The sequence below is a fragment of the Anastrepha ludens genome, chromosome 5 (genome assembly GCF_028408465.1).
Source record: "Anastrepha ludens isolate Willacy chromosome 5, idAnaLude1.1, whole genome shotgun sequence".
Lineage (NCBI taxonomy): Eukaryota > Metazoa > Arthropoda > Insecta > Diptera > Tephritidae > Anastrepha > Anastrepha ludens.
In genome coordinates, this window is record NC_071501.1 from 99,644,907 (window position 1) to 99,669,760 (window position 24,854).

The window sequence follows — 24,854 nt, forward strand, 5'->3', positions numbered from 1 at the left end:
TACGTTAGATTGGACACACCAAAGTTCTTTTAGCTCATAACTGATCGATGTCTTCAGTTGTGAGCTGTTTAATCATCGTTTTTGGCTACTCCAAAACTGCATGCCATTATCCTCACTAGTGCGAACTTTTACCCACGATACCATCCTCCATTCTAATGTTTACTCTCCTTTTTTTTTTTGATTTGCTTCCAAAAGCACACTGTAATTCGAAAACAGTGCAATGTGAGACTGTTGGACATCAATTTGCTTGCCTTTCACAAACAATGTGCTAACAAAGGGAAAATGTCAATGGACGTCATGGGATCGACATCAGCCATCAAACATCCGCTGTCACGTATAATAGTGTTCTACTCGTACATAAGTAAGGGCGAGTGGCAACGCAAACTATAGTGACGCACATGTTTTCGCACCATTTTTTAAACGTCACACTCCGTTGGAAATGAAAGGCGAGTGAGACTGGCGCAGAGTGCATGACAGTTAGTAGTAGTTTATTATATGCCAGGCAATAAAGAGCTGCGTTCGTATTAGTGTACAGTGACTGCGGCGTGAAATGTTATATTGTGAATGTACTCGTACAACAAATGGCTTCCATGTGGAAGTTAGCTGAAAATATTAGCGCGTGTGTGTTGGATGTTTCAGTAAATATTTGCATATTAAGCAGAGAAATTTATTTCAATTACTGTTGCCCTGCGTTGGCCGTGGCATAGGAAACCAATGGCTATAATTTTTTGTTTTTTTCAGTACATTTTTTTTAATTTTTTATTGGCTATACGGCGGGCGATGCGGCGAAAATGATTTGATGAATTGTTGTTATGTATTTCACTACTATGAAATTCATTGAATGTTAGATTATAATTATTCTATATTAAATTTGAACATATATTTATTGTAGTATAAGCTAGAAAATATTAAATTCCGTTGGGTATTAAAAAAGCGAATATTCTTATAATTTTAGTAATTTAAAATAAATTTTAATAAATCTGAATAACAAATATAGAACTTTACAGCTGAGGTGTGTTCCTTGTACTGTTTCTGTGTACCGACATACAGTCTTGCGCAAAATTTTAAGGCCACAGTAGTTTATATAACTGCATGCATGCAACAACTCAGAAAATTTTTATCATATTCAAAATGTAATACTATTGTAATTCTTAAAAGTAAAGTACATTAGACTTGAAGCCGATAACCCCTGCTGCACATTTTATATAAATAAAAAAATGAATAAATAAAAAAGCATTCAAAGAATTTTTTTTCTTGTTTTTCTGAATTCACACGTACTTGGATTCACCAACAAAATACATATTTGATATTTTTAGCCCTGCGCAAAAGTGTTCGGCCCTATTTTAATTAAAAATAACTTCGTGAATTTACTATTTAAAATATGGCCTTTATGCAGAAAAACACGATTTAACGTTTTGGGGAATGGGATAGACCAAAATTTCGGTTCCTCTTTGAGTCACTCTTTTCCTCTATTTAACTAAAAATTGTTTCAATTGAAAAATATTCATGAGGTTCAGCATCGCAATCACCAAAATCTTTCCCGCATTTTGCAATAATAAATATTTAGCTTTAGTACACAGGGAATTATGTGGTTTTGCCTTGTGCTGCTCAAGGCATTTCCTCTTTAACAAACGGCTGTGGGAAATTATGGGGATTTTCGGCAGATGTTTCGTAGCTAAGCGTCCGGTGATTAATGCGTAGGTCGAAGAAACCAATAAAAAGATTTTAACTACCCAAACAGTAAACTTCCTTTCTACATCTTCCGATTTACGGTAGATACCTAGGAAATGAGACTATTTCTTTCAATTTCAAACGTTTATTAACAAAAAATGGTTACAAATTTAATCTTCAAAATAATAGCCATCGCTAGCGACACATTTTTCCCATCTCTCAGGCAATTTGTGGATGTCGCGCCAAAAAAATTGGCCTTTTTGGCCGCAAACCAATCATCGAGCCATTTTTTGGCTTCTTCGTGAGAATTGAAGCGCTGCTCGGAAAGTGCGTGGCCCATCGATGCAAACAAATGATAATCGGAAGGCGCCAAGTCTGGTGAGTAAGCCGCATGCAGCAGCGGTTCCCAATCGTACGTCTCCACCAATTCCTGGGTCGCTCTTGTTCGATGTGGCGGTGCATTGTCATGAAGAAAAATTACTTTGTGACGCCGATCGACATATTCTGGGCGTTTTCGGTGTATAGCGCTGTTCAAATCGGCCAATTATCGTTGTTAGCGTGCACCGTCAACTGTTTCACCTGGTTTTAATAGCTCGTACCAAATCATACCACGCTGATCCCAGAAAACACACAGCATTGCCTTGCGGCCGAAGCGATTTGGTTTGGCCGTTGTTTTTGGCTTGTGGCCGGGCGGACCATACGATCGTTTACGCTTTGGATTGGAGAAATACTCCCATTTTTCATCACTCGTAACGACTCGATGCAAAAAATACTTTCTTTTGAATCGGGAGAGCAGCATTTCACATATGGTTTTTTGGTTCTCTTGCTGCCTTTCAGTCAGTTCATGCGGCACCCAACTTCCGACCTTTAAAATGATGCCCATGTCTTTCACACGTTTGGAAATGGTTTTTGGGTCACTCCCAACTGCTCTGCCATTATTTCTTGCGTTTGACCATCATCTGCATCCAACAATGCTTGCAATTCGGTGTCCTCAAACTTTTTCGGTGACCGGCCACGGTCCTCGTTCTCTACGCTAAAATCACCACTTCGGAGAATCAAACCACTTGAAGCACTGTACTCTACTTAGAGCATGTCCACCATAAGCTTCTATAAGCATTTGATGAGCTTGAGAAGCGTTTTTCTTCAATTGATAACAGAAAATCAACGATGTCCACAAATCGTAGTTTGAAGGCACGAAATTCAACATTTTTAAGAGCGACAAAAATACATTGTTGTATGAAACGTAACAAACAATAAACTGAATGTTGTTGAAAGATGACAGACGAAAAAAACAAGACATTTGAGAAGGTTTAAAAATACTCCTAGCGACACATATAGACTAATAGCGGAAAGTCTCATTTCATCCGGCGCACTTCGGATGGAATCAATCAACCTGCGAACAGCGCACTTTCTTTCATTAGGGGTAGGCCCAAAAATGTGATTTCGTCTGATCAAAGAAGTTCTATTGATTAAGTTGCGAGTGGCGCTGCTGTCTAGGATCTATGATCGTTTTATTTTTATTAAAAAAAAATTTGTCACTTTTTTGCAGCAGAACGGCAGAATGGCAGTTTTTGAAGGTGAACAACGAAAATTGATTTTTGAGAGAATGAGAAAGTGAAAGCACCATTTGTATTTGATTACATGTCATTACATATTTCTCCTCAACTCGCAAAATTCAGCACCTATACTGTTCTCTAAGTGTTGTCTATCATCCTGAACGCGAGTTTTAATGCAGTGATTCCATGGACTACTTACGTACTTCAAGTTATTTGAGAATATTCTTTGGGAAATATAATATTGCATACAGGTTTTTTTGTGCAGCACCAGAATCCAATTCTTCAACGACAAATATCGATAAATATCATTACAACAATAAAAAAAACATACCCGAAATTGCTTGCCTGCTAAAGAATGCCTCTGTGGCAAAAGACTACAGATAGAGTTGCCCAAAAATGTTATGCTTTACTATGTAGCGAATAAATTGTGCAAAGGAGGGAGAGGAAATAATGAGTAGTTGTCGAGATGTAGAATTTAAAAATTTTCCTGCTTCTGTCTTTTTTCTTTGAATTGTAAGTCAAATCATTGTCGGTCTAAGGGAGAACAAAATATATTTTTTTTATAGGATTTTCTCTCAGTTTTCCTATTAAATTAGGAAAAAATTAAAAAAATTTTTTTTTGGTTAAAACATTTCCCTTTTAGTTTTTATTTCTTTAATTTCAACCTATTTGATGTTTTTCAATTAAAAATTAAAATTAAATTTGTTTAATGTTTTGTTTTATTAGTTTATTTTGTTTTGTTATTTTTGGTGATTATGCGCGTATATTGGACTGGAATGTTTCCATAAAAATGGTATTTATTTTTTTATGGAGAGAAACGGTTTCACGATTGAGTTTTGATCTTAAACAAACTCTTCCGCCACAGTGCGGTGTAAACGATTGGCGAAGAGTGTTTGGAAAAAATTAAGAAAATCAAGAAAGTGTCCAATAGTTTCTTATAAATTTTTTTATTTGTTTTTGTTTTTTTTTTGTTTTTAATGACTAGACGTTGGTTGATTGCACGGTGCCGTGGCGGAAGTGTGCGCTTGATACCAAAATCCAGTCATAAAAATGTTTCACTTCATTCCTTCATTTTAAAGAAGAAATTTCTTGAAGGCCTTAGCAGTCAGCGCCTGTTATTTTGTTTTCTCTTATAAGGGGAATAATTATTTATAATTCTTTCTCTTTTCAATATTGTAAATAAATAAAAAATTATTGTAAAAATTTAAGTCTTCATCTGAGCTTAATTAAAAAATATCAAATATGCTGATTTATTAGAAAATTTAAAAGGAAAATGTTTTTTAATTTTTCTTTTTCTTTTTTTTAATTAAAAATTGGAAAAGTCTTTTAAATAACAAAAAAAAAATTAAATAAAATAAAATATACAAGATAATTAAAAGAAAAAATTAAAGGTAATTAAAAAAAAAAATTCTGGTTTTTCAAGAATTTTAGAAGACTCCTACAGATTACATTTGTTTTGGTTTTTCTTACAATAGATATATGGCTACTCGACTTCTAATTCAATGAAAAATACATGCACAAAATTTTTAACCTCTACAACTCAGCAACCACTCATTATTTTCTTCCTCTCCGCTTGCAAAATTTATGCTAATCTGTAGTAAAGCATCCTCATCAAATTCATCAAAATTATGTGGAAGTGTTACGGTGTTCTACCCAGTATGTCTATTGATCTACGAACCACAGCTCCACAACTTTTGATAAAACTAGCTCCTGCTTGTGGGTACTTGCTTTCCAACTGATAAAAATATATGGGCCGAAAGTTAATTTGAATAAACGCTTACAGATTAATAAAACTTTTTGTAATTCTGCATAGTAAAGTAAAGAGAGAAATAAAGCAATAAATAATTGATGGATGCTGGTTTCTACAGTTGTATTCTTTCGTACCAGTATTGAATTTGTTATTGTTTTTTTTTTTGTTTATTAATGCATCTTGGTTAATGGTTAATGCTAGTAAAGGGTTAAGGTATGGCCCTTTAGCACTGCGACCATATTGATCTATTGTGCACCCTATGCTGTCTATTGACTATTAAGTATGCTTATGAATTGTACCAGCTCCTTCTGAGGGAGTGATTGAAGGTCTTCATCTGTAAGCACGAACTTGTTTAAAAACCTTTTCCTTCTATGCGTCAACCCCGCACATTCGATGAGGAGATGTTCTATAGACTCCTCATCTTCGCAGCAAAATCTGCAGGTGCTGGTGTTAGTTATGCCTAATTTATGTAGGTGTTTGTTGCAGGTGAAGTGACCCGTGAGGGCGCCTTTGAGAGTGCGGATGCTCTTTTTGTTTAACGTGAGGGCCATGTTAGCTCTTTTAGCGTTGAAACTTAGGAACTTTTTGGAGTATCTAAGACCCTCTACGTTGTTCCAATGCTTATTTAATGGAGTTTTGGCCCAGTATTTTACTTTTTGTTTTAGGCTGTTTTTATTGAATCCAAACATAGGACTAGGTCCGATGAAGTGTACATCTGCCCCTTTTTTTGGCTTGAAAGTCTGCCTTTTCGTTGCCGTCATATCCCTCATGTCCTGATACCCAAATTAATGAGACATTGTTTTTGGGTGCCAGGTTATTGAGTGCCTTGTGGCATTCTAAGAGAGTTTTTGAGTTGTTGGTATAGCTATCTACAGCTTTTAGAACTTATTGGCTGTCCGAGAGTATTTTGAGCTTTACTCTCTTGTGGTTTCTACGTTGCAGGCTGTTTGCTGCTTCTATTATTACGTATAGTTGCGCTTGGAAGATGGTGGTGTCCCTGGTGAGAGTGAATGATTTGTGGATTCTGGGCCCACTACTCCTGCTCTTAAGGAGACCGTTGAGCATTTTCTCTGTAAATGTCCAGGTTTGGCAGCTCGAAGACTAAGGTCACTGGGAGCTCCTTTCTTCGACAGCCTGGGGCAGTGCGCCAACCTAAATCCAATCAATCTTCTCCATTATATCAACAGCTCTGGTTGGCTGTAGATATCTGCCTGTTGGAGGTCTCATAATGGTATCAAAACAGCGCTTTAGTGCTACTTGAGGAGTGCCAGGTGCACTTCAACCATTTCACCTACCTACCTACCTACGCATCTTAAAGTATAAACAGAATAACGTTTAGAAATTACAACTAGTACAACTAAATAAAAATACTAACGAGCAATTTTTATTGAACATATATAGTATATTAAAAAAGGAAAAACTAAGATGCCTCAATATTCATAAATTCATTATGAATGTAAAAATACGAGTATATGAGGTACAGCTGCTACTGGGTGCCCATCTGGTCTAAAACTGTTTTACGCTTGAGCCGCCGACGACGAGTATTTGGCCAATGCTTCAGCTTTGAAATGTGTACTTAAACGTTGTCTGTGAGCCATGGCATACTTTTTCGCCACGTCAGTGACGAGTCGCATACCAAGATCACGATGAAGGTCGAGATTTCTCACATAGTACGGGGAATTGACGATGTTGCGCAACACTTTATTTTGGAACCGTTGGATTATAGTCAAGCAAGATTCGCTTGAGCATCCCCATAGCTGAATGCCATACGTCCAGACCGGTTTACGAATTTGATTATATAACAGTAGTTTCTTGTTTGTTGACAGAATAGAGTGTCTACGAATAAGATATAAAAGGTTTTTTGTTTTTAATTGATTGGATTGAATGCTTATTGAAAAAGTATAAAAAAAAAATATTTTGGTATATTAAATTAAATATTTTTCACTTCAACTCTGGTGTTCTTAAACTTATGCGCAAGACTGTACATACTTTTATAAGCCCCTATTCGCTTAGCACCCCAATTTATTGTATTTATTTTTTCATAGACAAATACATAAGTGTGACTCGAAGAGATTTCTGCATATATTTATATACATACATACCATGCGATACGCTCAAATAAATATATTTTACTTCTAACTACATAATTTTATGCACTTTATTTGTGAGTGTTATCAAATAAATAAGTTTATAATAATTTAAATTTTTTATGTAAAAATTGTACTGCCCTCTTCTAATATGTAAAATAAGAAAATATAAAATTCAAATCTCTTTCGCCCAATGATCCTCTACCCAAAATAAAAATACCTCCACATCCATGTACACACACATTTAGTATGAGCTACGTTTAGCCGCCTCTGATAACTTGAAGGAAAACTATACGACCGTTATAATTCACGTCAAGGATGTCAACGATAATCCACCGGTTTTTGAGCGTCCCACCTATCGCACGCAAATCACCGAAGAGGATGACCGCAATTTGCCGAAACGTGTGCTTCAGGTTATTGTCCACTTAACCGAAATTCAGATGTATATGTATATGCACACAAACACACACGCACACTTATAGATGTGCAGCTAAATATTAGTAATCAATATGCAATGCTTGTTTTTGAACTCTGCTCCTTTCGCAAAGAAAAAAAAAAGTAGAATTTAATAGTTCAGTTTAGTTGAAGCTTTCGTGCTTCGTTTAGTAAGCATCATTTTAGTTCTTGTTCTTGTTGTTTTTGTTCCTGTTCCACTTGTTGTTAATGTAACTTTCGTTAGTTTTTGCTCCACTCGTTTGCACGTTTGACATCGTTTTCCTGTCACTTACTGACCTTGCTCCTCAAATACTTTGCTCTATTGTTGTTTTTTTTTTTTATAATTTGATTTCCATTAAGGACTAAAATTTATTGCATGAATTAATTTACAGACATTTGCAGTTTAAGTTACATATAATGGGCGCGATTTTTACATTTATGAGAATATTGCATAGAATAACTTTAGTATATCTGGAGCAGTTAAAATAAGAGCTATGAACCATTCAGTAGGAGAACCTTTTCCTAATAAGAAAAATAGTATTTAAGTTGCCTTAAAGCTTACTTAGGCAATGATCTGTTTATAATCACCTTAAAGTTATATTTATTTCCAGTACGCTGACTTCTATTCAATAGCCAAATAAAGTCTTAAAAAATCTTTGAAGAATTCTCAAAATAAATATAAATTTTAAACTTAGTACCTAGTAACACAGCCTTAATATGTTTAGTGGCTACATTTTTGCATATTTATTTTTTTTCAAAGTACGCCAGAAATTAAAATAAGCTGGCGCAAAATTAATCAATCGCAAGATTTATGATTTTTGCGAATCTCGCCGTATGTCAATGATATTCGATAAATGTCAACTGGACAGCCCCAGTAAGTGAGCGCGCAAAGGTCAAAATAAAAATTTCCATCACTCAAAATCTTTTTTTGTTTTATGTAGTAAAAAAGTTCTCGAGAAATAAAGGTCAACATACAAATTTCCATCACTCAAAATCTTTTTTTGTTTTATGTAGTAAAAAAGTTCTCGAGAAACAAATTTGTGCGCCACTAGCATACATTTAATAGCTTCCGAAAAGGATTAATTAAAACTTATCGTAAATCTGCAATTACACCGCTGGCTTTACAAGGCAGGCTTGACTGCGTAAAGAGCTAATTGCCGTAGCCTATTAACGTTGACGCATTTATTATATAAACAATTTTTTATAATGCAATTTTTTATAATACAATTTTTTATTGTATATTATATGCAATTTTTTATAATAGAATACAATTTTTTATACAATACACCTTTTATCTTTAGCTTATTTATTGATTATTTCTACTTTAATGAAGTTCATACGTGTATACCATTTTTGATATGATTTATGATTTATTTACTCTTATGTACACTTTCATATTTTACGTACGAGTTTTTATTTTGCTTCCTTTTGTTTGGTTTTGTTTTTCTTACTTTTTCCCGCTTTTTTAAAGTACGATTTAAAATTGGTTGCCTCCGATAGTTTGAATGAGAATTCAACCACAATTGTGATTTATGTACGCGACGTTAATGATCTGCCGCCCGTTTTTCCGCAAACTCTGTATGAGCGCACGCTGGACGAGGAGCTGAAAGCGCCATTTACGATAATGCAGGTCTCTAAATTTTTGCAAAAAATAAAAAAAAAAAAATGGTTTAAGAATTTAATTTTAATTAAAATGATGTACAAAATTCATTTATAGTTTTAGTTTACTTTTTTAACATAATTTCTATTTTTTCTCCAAAAACTTTCTTGCTGTACAAACGCATTTTGTAAATAACTAATTTTCAGAGACCGTAGAACTTACAAGCTGTAGTTTTAGATTAGTTCAAAAAAGATGTTTAGAACTCAAATTTATAAAACATAGTTTAATCTCTGTCATAGTCAGATTAAAGTGCATTCGACCGCAAAACGAAATTTTAACTTTAAAAGGGGGAGGACGTGATTTGAAATGTTAAAGTAAGGTTCTAAGTTCTTTCTTAGTAGCTTTTGGCTTCTCCGTTTTTAAATTTAAATACAAATCAACTGACACAAGTGCACGAATGTAGTCATATTTCTTTTGATACTACCGAGCCAATTTTTCCTGTTCATATGGATCTCATTTTTATTTGGTACTCTCTTTAATCTCTCTCATTTTAGCTAGAAAATAGTTTTAGCATAACAATGAAATCGAATAAGTTAAAAAAAACTGATTTTAAATTAGAATTGAGTTTTAACTAAAATGTGTTTTAACATTGGACCATGACCACGAGCCTATAAGTTTTATTTCGAAAATTAATACTATTTAATATTGATAAATAACATTTACTCAGCAAGCACAAACAAAAAAACAACTCAAAAAATAACTTTTGCAACAAAATTCATAAATAAAGCTTATTTTCAAAAAATTAAATAAATGGAAATAACTTATTTTACTAGCAAAAAATTAAATAAGTGAATGTAACTTATTTTCTGAGTAACAAAATAAATTGAGAAACAATTTTAATTTTCTGAACTCCAAATAAAATTCAAAACAAAAATTTTGTTTCTGCAGGAAAAATTTTATTTAAAAATATAATTTTTGTTATCTCACTAAAAAATGAAGGTAAAATGTAATATTTACTTTCGAGCAAAAATTTAAAAACTTATAAACTTTATTTTATTTTTGTAGCAAAAAGTAAAATGAAAAAATTTTTTTATTTCTCCACCAAATAATAAAATTCGAAATTCACTTTCCGATTAAAAAATACAACCAAAAAGTAACTTATATTTTCGAAGCAAAAATTTAGAAATTTATAAACTTTATTTTAACTTTAATGCAAAAACCAAATTCTAAACAAGTTTTATTTCTCGACCACGATTAGATTAGATTAGATTTGCGTGGGGTTGGACAAGTCCAAGCACTCAGTCAGTAGACCATTAAACTACACGCGGATAGATATCAGTAGAAAGAATAGAAATAGGAAAGATAAAAAGTGGATGGTAAAACGGATAAATTAGTTTGAGGTCATTATTCCAAAAATGTCTTGGATTCATTGATGAATTTTAAGAATTTTAAGCACTTTGTCCACACTCAGTGTATCGCAACACAATATCCTAAGTCTGATTCTGGCAAATGCCGGGCAGCTACAGAGAAACTGTTCTGTAGTGTCGTCATCTTCAAGACGGGATAAACATATCGGGCTGTCTACGACCCCCATGGTAGCCATATGCTGACCACAGACGTTGTGCCCAGTGATTACACCCACCAGTACTCTCAGGTCCTTCCTGCTGAGTTTTAGGAGAAAGGTCGCTGTTTTCCTGTTTGGTTATTTCACAAAGCACTTGGCTACTCTGCACGAGTTCAACTCAGACCAACGACCTATATGGGTAGAACCTCTGTGGGTAGACCTCATGAAGTCGTCAATTCGTAGTTGAATCGATGCCGAATTAACACCTAGAAAGGGTTCAGCGCCTAGTGGCATACTTGCAGAGCCTCCATTTGCCAATTTATCAGCTAACTCGTTCCTTGCAATACGACAATGTCCAGGCACCCAAATAAGACTAACTTTGTTGTGTTTTGCCACACTGTTCAGTTTTGTCTTACATTCACCGACTAACATCGAAGAGCACCGTGGGTTAGCAAGGGCTTTCACTACAAATTCCAATACTGTTGCCCCGCCACTTTTTTCAATTAGCCAGTACGCCACATTCAAGATGGCATAGACTTCCGTAAGGAATACCGTGGCCATCTGTCCTGTGGCGTAGGAATACTTAGTGTCTTCGTCTAAGTACCATCCAGATCCGCTTCCATCACTGGTTTTGGATCCGTCGGTGTAGAAAGTGTGCTGGTATCCCATTAATAGGTTCTCATGACTTAACCATTTATCTGGGATCAAAACATTATACTTCCTACCGAAGCCAACGACAGGCACCCGATTTTTCACCGGCATCGAGAACAGTGTGCACCACTCCAACCATTGGTGGTATGTCTGACAGTGGTCAGTGCTTACTTTATTTCCCCAGACTCCGTTTAAATTGAGCCTGTACACCACCTTCATTGCTTCCTTTCGAATTTGAAGATCTAGAGGTTGCAAGTTCAGAATGACATTAAGGGCATCACCAGATATCGTACTCATGGCACCTGTGATAACCAAGGGCGACAAACTAATAAAATTAACAAAAAACATATCTTTCGTTTTTTGATGTAAAAATACAGCCAAACAGTCGCCTTTAGTTTCGAAGCAAAAATAAAAGTAAATAAAAGTAAAAAAATTTTATTTTCCGGGCAAAAATAAATTCAAAAAATTACTTTTATTACCTTAGTAAATTAAAAACAAAATAAGTTTACATCTCTATGCAGGCAAAATTTTTAATTCAAAACTTAACTTTTATTTCATAAATAAAAATAGCTCAAGAATTTTTAATTAATTTGTGAGCAGAAATTTGGTAAAAAATGTCATTTATTTTCGGAACAAAAAATAAAATCCACATGTAATTTTCATTTGCCAGGCGAAAATTAAATTGAAAAACTATCTTTTATGTTTGGAGTAAATAATAAATTAAAAAAAAATCTATTTTCCATGCCAAAAAAAAAAAATGAAAAATAACTCATTTCGTTAGTAAAAAAATCAGGAAATAGCTTCGAAGTAAATACTCAACAAAGATCCAATAATAAAATTCAGAACATAAATTTTATTTTCTAAGCATTCAATCAAATAAAAAAACGTGTTAAGCCACAATTAAAATTCCAAACTTTATTTATAACAAAAAATATAAATAAAAGCATTTTATAAAAAAAATATAAATAATAAAAAATAAAGGTTAAGAAATAAGTTTTGATTTATGAGTAAGCAATTTTTTTTGAAAAAGGATGTTTTATCTTCGGAACAAACAAACAAAAATAAATAAAAAATTACTTTTAATTTCTGTTCCATAAAACTAAAAAAGTAATTCTCATTTTCTGGTCGAATAATAAAATGCAAAAATTAACCATAACTGCCTGAAAAAAACTTAATTCAAAAAATTAATTTTATTTACTGATCGGACAATAAAACTAGAGAAATAGCTTTAATTTCCTCAGAAGAAAAATACGAGTATAAAAGAAAATTTTCCTTAACCAAAAATTGATAAAAAATAACCAAAGAAAAACTTTAATTTTCGAAGCGACCGAGAGAGAGTGAGAAAATAGTTTGTATTTCTTAAGCACAAAATATAGTTCAAGTACAGCTTTAATAATGCAACTTTCCTAAAAATTCTTACTTAAAGACAAAACACGCAAATGTGCCTGCCAAAAATGTTTATTCCTTCTTTTATTGAAATTTGGTGAAGGTGCTCTACCACATAGTGGCAAAAATTGTGGGAATGTGGGAGGAAATAATGAGTGGTTGCCGAGATATAGAGATGAAAATTTTGATATTTCTTCTGCAAGTCTTTTTCCTTTGAACTGTGGATCCAATAAATAACATACATTTTTTCTGTACTCTTCAATAAATAAAGTAAAAAAAAATCGAACAAGTCTTGAAACTCTTTTTTTTAATTCCGACTTTGCCAATTAAGCTCAACTCAAAGCTCATTGAACAGGGAGCATCAGTAGAATTAGCTACTCTTTGGTTTTTTTTCGTTTTATTTGGTATAAAAGTTGTCAAATTTTGTTCAAATTGTTCTCAATTGGCCATTTTGGTTTATTGATTTAGAGGTTCAAAGGCCCAAAAATAAAAACAAAGTGCATAGATTTTGTTATTTTTGCTTAGAGTAAAAGAAAAAATATTTTTCGGGCAAAAATCAAGTTCAAATAATAACTTTTATTTCCTAAGTAAAACAAATATAAAAAACTTTAAATCTCTGAGTAAAAATAATAAAATAAAAGCCATTTTCGCTACTACTTGTTGAATACACATAGACCCAAATTGTGACTCGGAATTTTTCCTTTCAATAATATCTATTATAACTTTTTATGAAGAACAAAATTTCATGACAGAAATTTTATCTGAAAAGCGCTCCTCCACCACGATGCAGGAAACGTCTGCATGTAAATTAAAAAAAAGAAATCGTGATCAAGAAATAAAACTAGAAAAAAAAGTTATTTTCTGAACGCAAAATAAAATTGGTGACTGTTTTTTTTCTCGTTTTTTTTTTTGTTTTTTTAATCAAAAAACAAAACTGAAAAACTAATTTGCAGCGTTGACTTTTTTTAGTATAACTTAGCTAATTAAAAAATAAATGCCGCTACAGGCATAATTCAGCATAATTTTTTCAATTGAAATTTGAAAAATAATCATTATTTGCGGTCTCTGCTAATTTCTATTTAAACAATATTTCATCGCAATTATTTTAAACATTTTAATCAGCTAAACACTTTATGTAAATAAGTATAATAAAAGTAGTTGGTGGCGTAGGTCGCTGTTTAACAATTGCTTCGGCCATATGAGCAATACTTGCTCTCATAACATTCCATCTATGTACAATATGAGTTATGTTACATTAATTTTTAATTAATTAAATCGTTTATATTGGTGTGAAAATTGAATTTTCGTCAAATACTTTATTGTTTTTAGAGTTGTGGTTTACTGTTTAGGCTTGCGAAAATTTGCATGCAAAGTCCAAAATATTCATGCCCTTTGCACGTCGACAATCTCATTAACTAAATGACTTTAAATTGTGTGCTAAATTTTAATTAATTTATTATCATGGAACATAGTACACTTCAGCTCACACAATCCCACATATACATCTATGTATGGATAGTTTTAAATAGGAAGTGACACCATGAAATGCTTAGGTATACGATTAAATCTGAACTCTTTACACGAACTTTTGGTTATGGATTTATTGGCACGGTAGCCACACTCTGTTAATATCGCAAATTGTAATCCTGTTGCTTTTCTATTGTATTTAATTCTAACTTGATAACATTTAATTAAGTGGTTGTTGCGTTGTTACATTTATATCAACCACTTCCATACATGTAATTCCAATAAATGTACTTTACTTCATAATTCCATTTTACTTGATATCAATGCTTGACTTTTGCTCTTTTGTATTATATTGTCACGGAAGTTGCATACTTCACTAACACTAACACTCTTTTGCGTTCTCCCTGCAGGAAAAAAATAGTAGGTAATTGTGAAGTAGAATAATGCCAGTTGATTTTTCAGCTCAACCAGTTCATGTCCTATCTTTTTTCCCATATTAGGAAGTGATATTTTTAACACGGCGATATCCTAGGGAATGGAAATTGTCTGGCCATGCATTGGCAAAATATCAGTTCTTACTAGCCAAAAAGAAGTATACTCCAATGGGTTTCTAAAGTAACCAGTTTTAGCCTAGTTAGAATATGAAAAAATACCAATCTTTTAAAATATTCTACTTTATTTTCATAAACCAAAACAAAAAATTTTACTCCAATATGTTTCTAAAGTAACTAGTTTTAGACTAGTTAAAATATGAAAAAACCTCCAATGTTTTAAAATATTTTGTTTCATTTTTATTTGCCAAAAAAACAAATTCTACTCCAATATGGTTCTAAAGTAACTAGTTTTAGACTAGTTGAAACGTGATTAAATACCAATCTTTTAAAATATTCTATTTCATTTTGATTAGCCAAAAACAAATTCTACTCCAATATGTTTCTTAAGTAACTAGTTTTCGACTAGTTAAAATATGAAAAAATTCCAATGTTTTAAAATATTTTATTTCATTTTTGTTTGCCAAAAAAAAAAAAAAACTACTCCAACATGTTTCCAAAGTAACTAGTTTTTGACTAGTTAAAATATGACAAAACTTCCAATAAATTAAAATATTCTATTTCATTTTGATTAGCTAAAAACAAATTCTACTCCAAAATGTATCTAAAGTAACTAGTTTTAGCCTAGTTAAAATATGAAAAAACTTCGAATGTTTTAAAATATTTTATTTCATTTTTATTTGCCGAAAAAAACAAACTCTACTCGAATATGGTTCTGAAGTAACTAGTTTTCGACTAGTTAAAATGTGACAAAACTTCCAATAAATTAAAATATTTTATTTCATTTTTATTTGCCAAAAAAAAAAAAACTACTCCAACATGTTTCCAAAGTAACTAGTTTTTGACTAGTTAAAATATGACAAATCTTCCAATAAATTAAAATATTTCATTTCCTTTTTATTTGCCAAAAAAAAAATTCTACTCCAATATGGTTCTGAAGAAACGAGTTTTAGACTAGTTAAAATATGACAAAACTTCCAAAATTTCAAAAAAAAATTCTACTCCAATATGTTTCTAATGTAACTAGTTTTAGACCACTTGAAACATGAAAAATATATATTCCACTCTATTCATTCCACCGTGTTAAAATATTTTAGTTATTTCATATTAAGAAGCGTATGCAGAACTTATTTATTTTTGTAATTAAATGAAACCTCTTTCAGGTACAGTATCTGATAAAAAATTCAAAAATGGTTCAAACCTTCATTGTAAACAAGTACTAAAAAAAGGATTCTTTAAAAAAAGTAATAAAATTTCAGGTATTTACTTTAAGAACATAAATAAAACTAATTCCAGCATAATTTTGGGTTAATTCTTTTATATTCGGTTGCTGGGAAGATAATTCAGCGAATACTATTTTTTTAGAAAATCCACTTACTTTGATATTATCTAAAAGTTCATAACACAAAAGGAACTTTTCAACCCGCCCTCGTACTAAAAGCCTTTGAAGTAGCTCCAAACTCGACCTTTTCATGCTTATACCTTCTGCTCAAATATGAACGAGACGTTATCAATAAAACGGTCCGCGGATGACATATGGCAAAAATAAATTTTTTGTTTTTTGGTAGGACTGTTATAAGCTTACATGGCAAATTTCAGCGTGATATGTCACATAGTTTGTTTTCTGTGCTACTGTAAACAAGTCAAGCTCGAGTGTGTTCTTCGAATTTAACGATGGAAATTCAAGTTGAACAAAGAATTTGTTTGAAATTTTGTTATTCCAACAAAATGTAGGCTTCAGACGCCTTAAAAATGTTGCAGACAACCTATGGGGACTCTGCTCTATCGCGTGCATGTGTTTTCCAGTGGTACAAATCGTTCAAAGAGGGCCGTACATCGGTTGAAAACTTGCTTCATGAACGTCGTCCAGCAACATCGGAAAAGTAAAGGAAATTGTGCTTGAAAATTGTACAAATCGCAAAATCAGTTAACGCTGAATATTATTTAGACGTTTTAAAGCGTTTGCGCTAGAACATTCGTCTTAAAAGAAAGGAATTGTGGGACAACAAGTCATGGTTCTTGCATCACGATAATGCACCAGCTCACAAATCACGTCTTGTTCGCGATTATTTGAAGAAAAATAATGTTAATATCGTTCCGTAAGCACCGTACTCGCCTGATATGGCTCCATGTGACTTTTTCCTGTTTCCCAAGCTCAAGTTGCCGCTCTGTGGAAAACATTTTGAGACAATTGAAGTCATAAAAGAGAATTCGAAGAATACACTCGAGCTTGACTTGTTTACAGTAGCACAAAAAACAAACTATGTGACATATCACGCTGAAATTTGCCATGTAAGCTTATAACAGTCCTACCAAAAAACAAAAAAATTATTTTTGCCATATGTCATCCGCGCACCGTTTTATTGATAACGTCTCGTTCATATTTGAGCAGAAGGTACATAGGTCGTAGGCTCACATCTTCCTTCAAATGGATCACTGCTTTTTTACCTTTTTATACAATTTTAAGAATTTGTAAAGTAAAGTAAGCTCTGATAAGGTATATTAAATTGTTTCAATACCTAATATACCATTTCCAAGCAGCTCCGACTTCCAATTTCGATTTAGAATAAAATTCTAACAATAAGGCTGCCAATTTTTACAAAGTCACAAACTTCACTGTGACCAGAGTTGAGATTGTAATTACAGCTGGTATTTTTACAAAAGCCGAAATCATCACACCTGAGAGCAGAGACACATTAATAAAAGCAGCTATGAAAATTCACAAAAATAGAATAAAGTTAGCCTTCATTTAAAGGATTTCAAACAAAACAAAAATGTATATTATATGTCTGGTTAGTATGGCATGTTTGGTTTAGTAAAACGGCCGATCTGGCTTTTGCTTTGCGCCATGACAGTGGTACGTTTGCTATCCCCAAGAGTGTTTTTATTCAAAATTTTCATATTAACAAATTGCTTGACCAAGCGACGATTTAGCAATTGGACGGCTTCATATCAAGTGATACAAGTTATTTGGGCATTGTCTTGCTGTCCTGCTTTTAAAAAATTTTATATTCGCAATCCTGAGTAAAATAAAAAGTAAATTGCAAATGTTTTGAAAAAGTTTAATAATTTTGAAATTTATTCCGTGTTGAAAATTTTGATACATAGTTAAAGCGAAATATCATTTTAATATTTTTATTGATTTTATTTTTGATTTTTAGAATAAAATATACTTTTGAAAATTTTCTGTTAAAAAATGTTTGCTTGTCATTTTTTGAAAAAAAAAAATTCTTCAGATTTGTCTTATTTATTTTTTAATATTTGCTTAGAATATGCTCTGTAATAACTGCAAGTTTCATATTGGGACTCCTATAACTTCACGAGTTATATTCAAATATGTACAGCAAACGATCAAAGATATTTATGGTTAACAGATATTCATCGTTCATTTACTCTTCTACTCTTGTATCGCACCCCACGTCAAAAGTCCCTTTTTCCTTTTTTCACAAGTAGAAGAGGAAGTAGAACAGTTGTCATATAGCATTGTTGAGAGAATATATTGTAGAAGGTGAGGTTTATAGCTCTGAGGCTCTCAATGTATTTGGCAGGCTTTGCTTTTGAGCTGACGTAGTTCTAGTTTAGAATTTTTTGTTTCAAAAAACAACTTCATTCTTTTTATTCTCTCTTCCACTATTTTCCTTGCTAATACTAAGCTGATCTAGATTTTCATTCTTGCCTAGAATTTTTGCCTATTTGATACCTTCTTCTTAGTTCTTCCACACATCTCATCTAAAATTACGTAATAGCAAAGTTACGCTAATTTTTTCAATTCAGTCTGCGTAAGGAAACGTTCTATAATATTTAGGTTTATATCAAAGAACTACTCACCCTGTTGTGGTGAACTTAATAGGGTTTTAACGAAGCTTTTCGAGAATAAAAACATACAAATTATTTTAAGAAAAATCTCGATGTCCGTATACCATTCCACAGTGATGCCAGTGTCTTCCAATTATCTCATCCTGCATCCCTTGTGGGACCAGTTACAAGATGGTCAACAAGTAACTACTATAGAAGTAGTACGATTTTCTTCAGACCACAATGCATAATCAGAACTGTAAAATAGTTGGTGTACTATATACATGTACTAGTGCAAATATAAAATAGTTAAAGCGTAATTCGATAAATTACTAGGTAATTGATGTAAATTGGTGCGAAAGCAAAATAGTCATTCGGTCAATTATGAATCGAATTAAATATAAATTTTATTAACAGCTGAAAGACAGATATTTATTAAATAAAACTATATAAACGCCCAATATTTAGCAACATTGATTTAAACAAGCTTCCACAGGGTAGACCAAACATTGAATCGTTTGTGAATAATGCACACAACATAGTTGCTTAACAGCACTTCCACAAAAACATCTAACGGGGTCTAAAAGAGAACTGCTGAGGATTATAGGGTATATGACAAAGCGCGACTTCGAGTGGAGATCAAAAATATTCCAAATTCATTTCTTTAATAAATACCCCAAATATATTCCGCTCCAAAGGTGGTTACTCGAAGTATTAGTTTCCCCACAATCACATGCAGACTTTCCGATCCCCATATTGGGCTTTTTTTCATTGTTATATTTAGAAAAATTCGGGATCGAATTGGTGTTGTTGAAAGGTCCAGACTAACAAGCGATAACGAAGCTGCTAATCGTTTGTCTTAAACTTTTGAGTCAACTATACCTTCAAAGATAATAAGTAGAGGTTCTTGTGCAAAATTCGTATCAATGTTCCTATGAGAGCTGCTCACCAGCTTTCTAGTCCCACGAACTTTTAGCAAAAATACAAAGTTTGAGCAAAACAAATTACCAACCTTAAGTTAGTTATTAGTTATGATGATACCTGACAGTCAATATTTCGAACGTGAAATAGCTGCTATAGTCAAAATTACAATTGATACCGATATTGGGATCACCTGGCATATATACCTGGGAGAACCTGTAATAAATATATACATATGGTTTGTTTTTTAATTGAGTTCCCTAGAATTTGTGCTATGAGAAAATTTAAGCTTGATTAAATCGTTAAAAAAAGCGCACCTTTACGCCTCAGGCTCAACGGAAAATTCTCAAATCCTGCTCACTCGAACTTTTGAGTTGAGTACAGAAATATTTTAATGAAAATAGACAACAATGTAAATAATTACAGTGGGCAGTGAGCTAACAATGGAGTCAGGGTTACTGCAATGAAAGTTAGATATCTAAAGGTTGAGGAAATGTAATCCCATGCTGATGGTTTAGTTGAATCAATATAATCCTGCCTAAGAGGGAACAAATGTAGATATTTATGAGTAAAAGTATGTTGTATTACCGCAAGTTTGAGAATAAAAGATTGCGCAAATTGTACTGAAAAAATCAAATTAACTTTGATATAGCGTAATTGTAGATTTTGTTTTTAATATCACTAAGACGAGAATATCGAAATATTCATATTTTGTTAACTAAATAATTATTATTAAATTAATCGAAAATAATAGAAAGAGAAAGAACAAAGTTGTTTGTAACAGAAAAAATGGTAATAAATATCTGCAATTTTGTCAGCTCAACAGCTGATTCTGCCACGTCTATTAAGAACTGAGTGGCGGTACTATGTTATGCTAATCTTTGGCATACTCTCTACCCTGTAACAGAGGAAATCAGGGCTTATCTGAAGGCTCGTATCAAGAGCGTTTCATGCTTTCATATCCTCAAAATTGTATCCTTTCAACTCTATGAAAACTATTTTTTCACACACAGTTCCAGCAAATGACTTTCAGTCACTTTTTAAACTCCATGTACCTTCTGTTGACAGCAAACCCAACAAAACAATTAATAGCTGCCACGTCAAAATTGAGGTTACTATTTTAAAACATTTTTCTAATAGCGGTCGCCCCTCGGCAGGCAATGGCAAACCTCCGAGTGTATTTCTGCCTTGAAAAAGCTCCTCATAAAAATACCTGCCGTTCGGAGTCGGCTTGAAACTGTAGGTCCCTCCATTTGTGGAACCACATCAAGACGCATACCACAAATAGGATAGACAATTTTTAGCGGTAATACGTTTTGCTCACTTTTTAAAGTGCCTATACATGAATTAGGTTTGGTCATCCGAAGCCAAACTGTGAGAGTAACTTTGAATGCTATGTCATGGGAGACTTGTCAGCACAATAATGCCCTTTAATTTCACACGCATTCTTACACTCTTCCAATCAGTAGTTGTTTAGACTACAACGAAGTAACATAGGCAGTGGCTGCATTGATTATTTCGCACATGACGAATTATAAATTCAGTTTTCGCCTACCTTTGTAAGACAACCAATCCGCTGATTCCTTCCAATTCGCTGAGAGCCGATTACCGATTTAATGAGCGCCACATTATTGCACTCTGTACTATCGTATTGTACTTCGCCTTAACTTTCATTGAATGATGTGCGTGGTCGGTATCTTGCAATTGCGTTCGTTTTACATTTTTTATATCTCAGAAATGTTTAATTTAAAATAAAAAGCAACATTTTTTATTTTTTTGTAATTTTGTATACATGTAACATACATATGTAACTATTTATTTAGCCATTTGACTATTACTCCGGTATTTTCGTCACATGCACAAAACGTGATTGCATGAGTTTATCCAGCACTGTTGTAGAGACGAGTGATAGGCATTGCTTGGCTCTCTTAGCGCTCTTTCATTCACCTACATATATTTGATTCGGAGAGGCGAAGATCATTGAAAGTAGTGTATGACCAAAGAGCAAGCGAGAAAGAAATATTTGAATGCATTGATTGGCGAGATCATTGCTCTGGTTCAAGAAATTATTTTTACAAATCAATATAACAGTAATTAAGTTGCCTGTTAACATGAGAAAGGTAGCTCATGGGTATTATGCTGCTACTCACATAGAGAGATTTAGATTGTAAATTTAAAATTTAATTTTTTCATTTCTCTGCAACTCCTAATTGCTCAGTACTGAAATATTAACAGTGACCTTAACTAGCTACAACTATTTTAATTAATTTAATTATTTAGCAAAATATTATATTCACAAATATATTAAACTTTCATAATCACTTACATTTGTATGCATTTCTTGTGTAAATAAATCAATACCACGATTTTTAGTAGACTCTAGAAAAATAAATATACAAATGTGCATGTTCTCTGCTTACTAAAATAAATTAAATTAAATGCATTTCCTTTTATAGTGATTGTAATGAATATACAATAATAATGTCAGAAGCATAACAAGTATTAATTAATATGTTCACTGCATGCAAGTAGCTATGTTACATATGTGTCAACATAAATATAATTTTGTTTCATATACAATTGAGCTTCATAAATGATTGATGCACTTTGCCCTTTTAATATAATAAAATATATTTATTAAATTATCTTCATAAGAATTTCTATATTAATAAAAAATCATTTTTTTTTATTTTTCTCACCGCCGTGAACTGCCTTTGATTCGGACTGCATAACAGGTGACCGCCACCGATGGCGATAAGGATCGTCCGCAGAATATTGTTTACTTTTTGACAGGTCAAGGCATTGATCCAGATAATCCTGCCAATAGCAAATTCGATATAAATCGTACCACAGGCGAAATATTTGTACTGAAGGTGAGTACAGGAAAATTTAATTAATATTTTAAGTGTCAATGAAAGGCCATTTATGCAGATATTTATTTCATGTTGCATTGAATTTAGAGTTAATAAAGTGAATTTTGCTACAATAATGATAATGAATAGACTACCGAGCGTGAAGAGTGGATGATTAAGCAGAGTGGAACGGCTGGTATTAATTTATTCTCTGATGTGGGTAATGGATAATGAGTGAATAATGAGCAATGAAACCTGCATGATTGAATTCTCTGCTTTGGATAAAGATTCTTGTTTGTGGCAAATGAAATGTAAGGAAGTTTAGAGCAATGAATTCTCTATCAATTATAATGTCAATGTGAATTATGAATAAATGATTGATAGTAAATTGCAATTGATGGCTTTTGACAGAGAAATATTGTGTCGATAAAAATATGGTAATATTGATGAATGGTGAGGCATGAGTGATGTATAATGGAGCTAACAAAAACAAAAAAAATATTTTGGCTTTTGCATATTATCTGACCGGGGCAACTAAAGACATCGTTGGCATTTCACACCGGGACTGTAGATGTCAAGAAGTCTCAATGCAATAGTTTTCAAAAATTCGCATGTCTTGTAAATTTAAAAACTTTAAACGTTAATGATTTTTAAACAATTCTCTGAATATAATTTCCTCATGAGCTTTTTTATACTCTTATTTCTCTAATTTACTTCAATAGTACAAATAATGGGGGAAAAAATAAAAAAATTTAATTTAAATAAAACCTTCGATTTTTAAATATCTCGTAATACTTGGTACTCAAAACCCGATTTTCGCAAAGAAAAATCGGCAAATTTGTTATTACAAGTTTAGTTTTAATTAAACAAAAAAAACAATAAAGTATTCCTGATGTACCCTATGATCAAAAAGTACCGGGAATGTTTAATTTAAACGAACCGCGCACATGGGAACCGGTCCATATTTTTTTCTTATGTTGGTAGGACTGTAAGACACAAATATATCACTTTTAGCGCCATCGGATCCTTAGTGTCTGCCAGGCGTTTGTTTATATCAGTCAACTTTTTTCAATTTGTCGCCTTTTACCATGGATAATTTTGTTGAACAAAGAGTTGTTTTGAAATTTTGTATTTCAAACGAAATTTCGTGTGCAAAAAGCATTTAACGTCGCTCTATCAAGAGGAAGAGCACCCGAGCAGTATATAGACTTTAAAAGTGGTCATACAGTGGTAGAAGATTTGCCTCGTTCCGGACGCCCCTCGACGTCGAACACCGATGAAAACGTGAAGAAAATGAAAGAAATCGTGCTCGAAAATCGTCATATCACGGCGCAACACATTGCGGTTGATGTTTTGGGTATGAGACGCATTACAGCCAGGAGTACAAAGAGAATGCGATGAAGGAGCTGAAGACCATCCGCGTGCGACCTACCAGGGGTGCATGGCGGACTGGTTTAATCATTGACACATGAGATAAAATGAATTTGCCTGAAATTTAACTCCATTTTGTTTTATTTAAACATTTCCGTTACTTCCTGATCATAGGGTATTATGTGGGGTATTATTGTCTGGGCAAAATTTAAAAATTTGGTACAATCGATTACGAATTATGACGTGCACGGGCTTCAAAAATAACAAGTTTCAGAAAAACGCTTTAAAATCCTGCAGGTTTAGAAATCTGGCCTGGCCTAATCTTAACTTGGTATATTTTGATTCGATTGACTTTACATTTTAGCGCAAAACTGAACTGTGATGCAAACAACTTTCAAGCTAATTCATTAATTTAAAAGCGTTTTTAAGTAAAACATCTGCAATTCTTCTCCAGTCCTGGTTAATGTGTTGTTCTTCTGCTATTAAACACAATTGAATTTTTCAATCGACCAGCACCAATTTTTGGAACATTTCTTTTATCGGGTATTTGCTTCAGTCGCTACTGACTGTTGCCTTCAAGCCCTTCATAGCCCAACACATGTTTTTTTTTTTTAATTTTACCGTTGCGTGTGGCAATGTTGAATTCTCTAGAAAGGATGACATTTAAAAAGAAAATAAACGTCATATATCTATTTTTAACTAGAAAATTAATTTCCGTGGAAATAAATTTGTGTGCTAAAATTTCCAGCCTTCGTTAGCATTTTTTTATTATTTTTTGTCCGGACAGACTAGCAAGTACAGCACTCAGACAACATTAAGTCCTTTGCACTGCACACTGGTTCCCTTTTGAATTTTCTTTAAATCTAACCGACTTCCGAAGAAATCTGAGTAAATCTTTTGGTGCCAAGGAACTAAGTTGGTCGCTTCCTTACTTATCAGTGCCAAGGACCTCAAACCTGATTCGAGCGATGGCCAGGCAGATGCACAGAGAGAGCTCCGCTGCATCAACCACCTCTCCACATGCTTGGCAGAGTGCATAGTCTGAGTTGCCTACCTTTTCCCTCTGCTCCGCCCATACAAAAATGGCCCGTCATTAGACCAAGTGGGTGTCTACAGTACCTTCTGCTTAATGAAAAGAGGATCTGCTACAGTCAGTCGGATATAGCATAGTGTTTTTGCTTGTTCCTTGGATAACTC

General features: G+C 33.0%; 1 protein-coding gene across 1 annotated transcript in view; it reads left to right on the plus strand.

Annotated features, from left to right (window-relative positions):
• Window positions 1-24,854, plus strand: part of LOC128863888 (neural-cadherin) — a gene marked incomplete at its 5' end in the record, with an annotated part of 141,659 nt that overhangs the window by 18,927 nt on the left and 97,878 nt on the right. The window contains 2 exons of the mRNA XM_054103292.1: window positions 7,313-7,477; window positions 22,170-22,307. Coding sequence (XP_053959267.1) covers window positions 7,313-7,477; window positions 22,170-22,307 — 303 coding nt within the window. The remainder of the gene's footprint in view (window positions 1-7,312; window positions 7,478-22,169; window positions 22,308-24,854) is intronic.